At 37.2% G+C, this 7,492-nt stretch overlaps 1 protein-coding gene across 1 annotated transcript; it reads right to left on the bottom strand.

The window, feature by feature from the left end:
• Positions 1–406: 406 nt before the first annotated feature.
• LOC144425754 (zinc finger MYM-type protein 1-like) lies at positions 407–2,697 on the bottom strand. The gene is made up of 2 exons (XM_078115339.1): positions 1,275–2,697; positions 407–1,107 (listed from the first exon to the last, which is right to left on the bottom strand). Exons 1-2 carry the CDS (start codon positions 2,695–2,697, stop codon positions 407–409), a joined length of 2,124 nt encoding a protein of 707 aa, XP_077971465.1.
• Between the last annotated feature and the right edge of the window lie 4,795 nt (positions 2,698–7,492).

Raw genomic sequence — 7,492 nt, forward strand, 5'->3', positions numbered from 1 at the left:
AAAGCGAGCGAGTAATTAATTTTTAAAGCCTCAACCAGAGCCGCAGGAAAGGTCGTTGACAAAACCCAGTTTGAGAATCACTGGTCTACACTCTACAATAAATTTATTTTTCTTGATTTCACTGTCGCAAACTGGTTAATCACGTCATCAAAATCTGTTTTTTCCAATGTTTTTTCTTTCGACACTTAGAAGAGCAAGATCACTGAGACGATCCTGTCCCATTGATGCACGCGAATACGACAAAATAAGTTTCAATTTGCTGAAAGACCGTTCACAGCTTGCAATTGAAACTGGTATTGTTAACAAAATTTGTAAAGAAATTCGCAGATTGGGGAAAACGTCGTCTCCAAAAGACACAATGAAACCAAGAAGAGCCAAAGGAGTTTCTGGTCGACTTTCAGTTCTGTTACTGAGCAGCATTTTGCAATCTCCAATTTTGGTGAAAAGTTCGTGGCCATTGATGGCTATTGATGTCGTAGAAATTTGCAAAATCTGTGCAATCTCGCCGAATTGCATCCTCGTCTGTGTCGGATAGAAGAGTCTTAACATCGAGCAGAAATCCAAATTTTGTGTTTAAGTCTTTTAGTCGTGAAAAACGTGTTGACATCTCCTGTTGAAGCCGATCAAATACATTCTTCATAACGCGCACAATTTCTTCTTCTGGTGAAAGTCCTGCATCTTTCTCCAGTTCTCCAGGCATTCTCTTACGTTGCCTAATTCGTCTATTCACCTGAACCCCCCAGACTGTGCATTTTGTTTTGGCATTTTCTACAGCAGCTTGGCTCAAATCATCACGCAGCTTAACAAATTCTTGTTCCAAAGATTCAATATCAGTTGCAGCTTCCTTGAAGTTCATCGTAGGATCCTGTAAGCGCTTCTGTACACGATCAATTTTTCCAAGCACGGTATTCCAGAATTGTAATAAAACTATGAAGTTAAACTTCAATATGCAGGCTTGTAACTGCTCTGCACCACTTCTAGTTTCAGGTGTCATAGTTGAGTCTTCTGATAATTTTTCTAGGAGTTGTACCAGTTCATTCAGCCCTTCAAAAATAGCTCTAACAGCTTCTAATCGTGCACTCCAGCGTGTTGCAGACTCTCGTTTTACTGTAATAGGAAGAACTCGTTTTAACTCTTCCCAACGAACCGTTGAATGAGAGAAAAACAAATATATATTTTCAAGTGTCCCAAAAAATGCTTAGATGAGTGTACTCCTGCTAAATTTAAGCTGTGGTTGTCACAGTTGACAAACAGCGCTTTGTTATTTCTTTCACATATTCGTTGTTGAAGGCCAGAAATATGCCCTGCCATAACAGCAGCATTGTCATAACATTGTGCTCGACAGTCGGCTAAAGATATGGCGTCAGACTTTAGTCTCTCGACGATGACTTTTTCTAGGCTTGCTGCATCTTTTGAATGTATCTCGATATACCCCAAAAAAGATTCTTTGATAGTTACTTGTTTAGTTTGAAAATTAACATCCACAAATCTTATAATCTGAGACAGCTGTTCCCGATGTCCTAAATCAGGAGTTGAGTCAAGTAAGATGCCGTAGTATTTGCTTTTCCTTATATCCTGCAGCAATTGGCTCTTTACAGTTGATGCAAGTATGTGGATAAATTCATTCTGAATTTCGGGTGACAAATAGGAAACTGATCCCGGATTCTGTTCAGCATGTTGGACGTGTTTTGCCAGTACCGGATCAAATTGAGCAATGAGTTTGATCAGCGCGAGAAAGTTTCCAACATTTTCATCAGTTCTGGGATTCAAGTTTTCCTCGTGACCACGTAGTGCCAAATTTTGTGAAACCGAAAATTTAATACAGGTGAGTATTCTTTGCAATATATCTCGCCAACGTTGTTTTTCCGAATGAATCTGCGCTTGAGCAATTGCGGCAATTCCTGTACCGTCAATTAACCGTCTTTCGGCTTCCTTCCATGTAGTAAAAGCCCTGCGATGGCTGAGATTGTTTTCGTGACATTTTAGTTTTTCTGGCTTTCTCCACTTGTTTAAACCGTTTTTTAACTCAAACGAAGCTCGCGAGTTTGAAGGCGATGATGTAAATAGTAGACAACAGAAACAGTAAGCGGCTTTATTGATTGGTGAATACAACAACCATAAACGATTTACTTCTTCTCCATTCGCTAATCGACGTTTAAACCATGCCGACGTAATCGAACGTTCTCCATGTAATGATGGTAGATTGTCTGTGTGCTGAAAAAGTATGGGCCCGAGAGTAATCAGTTCATCGCGAAGAGATTGTGGTACTTTTGGTAATTTTGTCACTTCGTCAAAATCTAGGTAACCAACATCGTGAAACTTTAGTACATCAGGAACCGCATCCGATTGGACATCGTAATGAGTTTTATTATTTGCAGCTTCTCTGCCAGAAATGTTATCTTCCTCGTTACTTTCAACAGATTCGTCACTATGTTGGGTCTCACGGTCTTCAGTGTTATCGGAGTTTCTTTCTGCACATACAGAAATATCTGTTTGAATAATGTTTTCCTCCGAGACCGCAATGTTTTCAACATTAGCGCCGACATCATGCTCTAAAACAGATGGTTGATAGCCGCCATCTTCTGATTCTAAAGAACTGATGTTTGCAGCAAGTAATACACTCGATTTTTTGAATGCTATTTCGGCTTCCCTTTTTCTTTTGCGGTTTTGAGCTCCACTTCTTTTTCTTCCTGACATAGCTTCAAAAAATTCAAATATAAAATATATCTTATTAGATCTATATGACTGAGTGCACTAAACTGAATTGCTGAAACAAAATTTAAATTCTGCAGGTCCGTGGTAATGAAACTACGGGTAAGCTCTGAATTAGGCCACTGAGTATCGTACCGGTACGTGGTAGCCTAATGTTGAGGTGAAACCGATGCATCAAATTGAGTTGTTGCGACGCCGTTGCAAGTTATTGTTATAAATATAACGCCCAGGTTCCCTCTAATGTGAACAACTGCGCCATTGCGCACTGCCACCAGACCATTCGCGCAGTAAAATATCATTCTCGCGCACTGGCAACCCTCCGACTCATATTTTCTAACTTCTAGCTGTCCGTTCTTTATTTTACGTGTAGTTTGCCACACTGTTCATTGTGATGTCACATACGTGTCAGTTACGAAAGTCTTCATTGTGATGTCACGCATGTGTCTGTTACGTCCAAGTACTTTGATTACTCTGGAATCATCTGGAACCGACTATTATAATAATTATTAGCCGATCCTACAATGTCAGTGATGGCCGGTCACCGGTGTCGCATTTCAAGGAGCTGTTTGAGTTGAATGTGTACTTGGTTTGCATTCTAATATGTACCGTGTTTCCCCGAAAATAAGACCGGGTCTTACTTCAAATTTCTTCCGAAAAATAACACTAGGGCTTATTTTCGGGGGATGTCTTATATTTTCATTTATCGAAAACAAAATCACAAATTAAAGAATTACAAGATTTCAAATATACATAATCAGAAAACCGATATCTATTTACTTATAGATAACACGTTTTTATTCAAAATATCTGCAAAACATATATTATTATTCATTTAAAACGTATAGGAGAGAGATTTCACGCTATCGAATAGCTAAAAAAATTCGCGCTATTGACTAGGTCTTATTTTCAGGGGAGGGCGTATATTAAGAGAATTTTTAAAATTCAGGCTAGGTCTTATTTTCGGGGAAACACGGTAAGTGGTCTGGCCAAGTGTGCGGTTGGCCATGTACTAAGTAAGACTAGACGTCTGACGCCGGTGCAATCTTGCTTGTGACCGTTTTTTTACCCTTGTTGTGAAATTTTTGCAAGCCCCATTTTGGCGCCCCTGTACCTTGGCGCCCGGGGGCATATGTACCCCATTGTATTCATTTAACTTACTTCTTGACATTTTGTTTCTCAGTGAAAAATAGCCAATTTATTTGAGTTTTTGTGCTTACAATGTTAATTTGTGACTTCATTGCATAAAAAAAAATGCGTTCGATGGCTTCTATAGAATAAATGCAACTTCTTATGCTGTTCTATGTTCTGAACTGCTTGTCTAAAGAAATCTAATTTTGGTCAGACGAAACGTTTCAGAAATACATTTGTGTTTAAGTGCGCAGCAGGACTCTTGAATTGCATAGTTCTTATGCTGTGTTGTTGTAAACCTATGGTTATTGATTTTCGGAGAATCCCCTTAAATCCAATTTTTGCATCAGAATTTTTAAGCATGTTTTACAGAAAATGTGCAACTTTCGTTAGTTGAAACAAACTGTACTGCGTTAAGTATATTCATTTTTATGCAAAACTAAAAAATTTATATAGTTCCCAGATGTACGCTACAAAACTCACTTTCTAGGCGATTTTCAGGGCCTCGTCTCACGGCCTATATTACAGGGATGGCGAACCTTTTTCAATGAATGGGTCAAAAACTATAATTTTATCGCGGAACAGAAGAGAGTGGGTCACAGATATTTAATTCACGTTTGTATCTATAAGAAACTTCTGAAACAAATCTTATAAGCTGGTGTTGGTGAAGTTTTGGGCTTTACTTATGCAGCACTTCTATCAGGGACTTTTTATGGCACTCGGTAGATTTTTATTTCAAGTCTGAAAGTTTTTGTTTTCACAACGGCATAGTAGGGAGAAACTAATAAAATGCAAAGTAGCATCTAGTTCTCGTATAACCCCTAAAACAGTCTGCAGATGCACTTCCAAAAAAGACAGGCGTTGCGAAAAATGAACGGATCAATTGCATTGTTATGTCATAAACGATGTCAGGCCCAATTGCTGAATAACGGTACACAGCGGTGCATACATGCGTACAAGATTAGGGGTTTTGAAAATCACCATACCGGCCCGAAAATCAACATTTCGAACATGAGCGATCGCAGCCCTCCCTGACTGTACAACTGACGGTACATTATAATAGTTTAGTAATTGTTAGATTAATTTAAAGCCGGTTTTATCATTTTTTATCACTGATATGTTAGCATTTTTTTATTTCATTCGTGCCTCCGCTTGGCGGGTCACAAATAAAACGCGGTAGGTCACTTTGTGACCCGCGGGTCAGTGGTTCGCCATCCCTGGCCTATAAGGTCAATTTTATAAAACTTTTTTACATATTCGGGATGGAGATTGTAAGTTGTAATTGTGTACTGCATGGGTTCTCAAACTTTTGGCGTTGCGGAGCCCTTGAAAAGGTTGACTATTATTCACGGAGCCCCAAAATAAATGTTAAAATTGTTACTTTCCGATTAATATTCCTGAGTAAGTTAAACGTACTTTACTCAATTTAAATACTAAACCATTTTAATAGGGTTAATAAAAGTCATAAATAAATCTAAATTTCAAAGATAAATTGTATAATACTAAAGCTGTAAATTTGACACATGACAAACATATTAATAAATTAGGCGACGAATCTTTTCCCCTCTTGACATTTTTGGAAGACTTAAAAGGTCGCTAATAACGTGCGCGATTGCATTTTGTTACAATCGCCGATTGTTTTCGTCAGCATGGCGTGTTTTTAAACCTCAAACATCTTTACGCCGGTGTTTATTCTCACTAAATCAAAAATTTCCTTCGGCATATACATGTATTGTTCCACAATGACGACGATAATTGCTTTTTCGTTCTCGTGGGGAATAACAAGTTCAATGTGAAAAACATGTTACCATATTATAATCATCGGCGACGAAATGCTAAAAATAATAGTTAATAAAGAGGTAAATCCGCAATTCAAATTTCTTGATTAAAAAGCGTCATTCTAAAATATTAGAACTAAAACTCAAAATGGAAGATAACACTATACGTTTTGTTTCAGCAGACTCACGCCAGAATAAAATTTTTCCACTCTAAAACTACCGACGGAGAACAAATCAAGTTTAACAAATCCCAAGATCGCAAAAATACGACTCCAATTTATTTATAGTTGGCAGTTTATGTTATTTTAGAATAGTATTCTTTCATTTTAGTAATCCTAATAGTAATCTGGAATCGAACGTGAGTAACGATGAGCACAATTAAATTATTACGACAAGACACGCTCACATCGGTCATGAATTGAATATTTTACGCAACAGAAATCTCGTTATCCGTTGTTTTTGAATCGCCAAGAATGTTGCGCATAAATTTCCGATTCCAAATTTGAACCTCCTCCCTCTTAAGAATCCTGGCTGCGCTCCTGCTTATAAATAATGTCATTTTTTAAGTCCGCCACTTTGCCATATTTCGAGGCTATATTGTTGTTAAATTTTATCAAAGCTGTTATTGCTTCTAGGAACAGTTTTAAATTAGCCAGGTCAGTATTTTGAAAAGTAATCGAATAGCTCGCGGAGCCCCTGGGTTTCTCTCGCGGAGCCTTGGGGCTCCGTATGGAGCACTTTGAGAACCTATGGTGTACTGTATTGTGTTTTATTGTATTGCATGATTAAGTTATTCCGCATACTGAATGGAATATTGATTTATGAATGTGACCGTATATTAAGGTGTTTACCGCTGAAGGTTTTTGAATAGGGCTGGTAATTTCAGGTAAAACAATTTAATCGTTAACCGGGTAGATTCAACCGGTTACCTGCGGATTGACGTTTCACGCAATAATTTATAATTTTAGATTGGTACGTCACAATCGTTACAAATTCATTTCGATTGATCTTATCCCGGTATCGCCTTAAAATTATTTACGAATCGAGATAGTTCCATAATCGCGCTACTGCAAGGGATATGTAGCGTGGTTCGAACATACTTCAATAAGACCCGATTCCGGTATTAAACAGACAAATTCTCAGTGTTCGATGAGCAATTTCTACTTTGAGATATCATAAAGAAAAACAGCATCAACTGCGCACTTTTTGGATGACATCGAATATACGATTTTGCAATGAAATCGGGAACAGTATATTTTGGCAAAAAAATTATTCTGAATTTATCGTTTTCAAATTTTTATAATCAGTAATATTTGTACTTCAATTATTTTTACAATTGTTGGGACCTCACCAATACAGTTAGTGATGTTCTTTTGAATTAAACACCCCAGGTGATGAATTTGCGATGAACTAATCATTTTTTATGTACCTTAATTGTACATTATAAAGATGATTTGTACCTGAGATGTCAGTTAACGGTTAAAATAAATCGTAACCGTTAACCATGTAAAATCGGTTAACCGATTGATCGGTTAACCATTTCCAGCCCTATTATTGAAATAATCGTCGCAAGACAATTTTGCCCCGATATCTCCGGACAAAGCACCCTGCATTAGGTCTGATGTTTTTATTGTAATACTAGCATCGATGACCAATGTGATTTTGTTACAGTATTTTATATCGTATACCGAATATCTTTCGCGTGTGTACTGATATTTCCATTCACATCAACTATTTAATACATTTGTCAAAATATTGAGTGATAAGTGTTAAAGTTGCGTGTAGACAATGGTTTAATATGTTAAAGGTTTATATTATATTGGTTATATTATGTTTTATTGTTATTTTATGTTATATTATGTTTTATTATATTA

This window comes from Styela clava, chromosome 1 (genome assembly GCF_964204865.1).
Source record: "Styela clava chromosome 1, kaStyClav1.hap1.2, whole genome shotgun sequence".
Taxonomy (NCBI): domain Eukaryota; kingdom Metazoa; phylum Chordata; class Ascidiacea; order Stolidobranchia; family Styelidae; genus Styela; species Styela clava.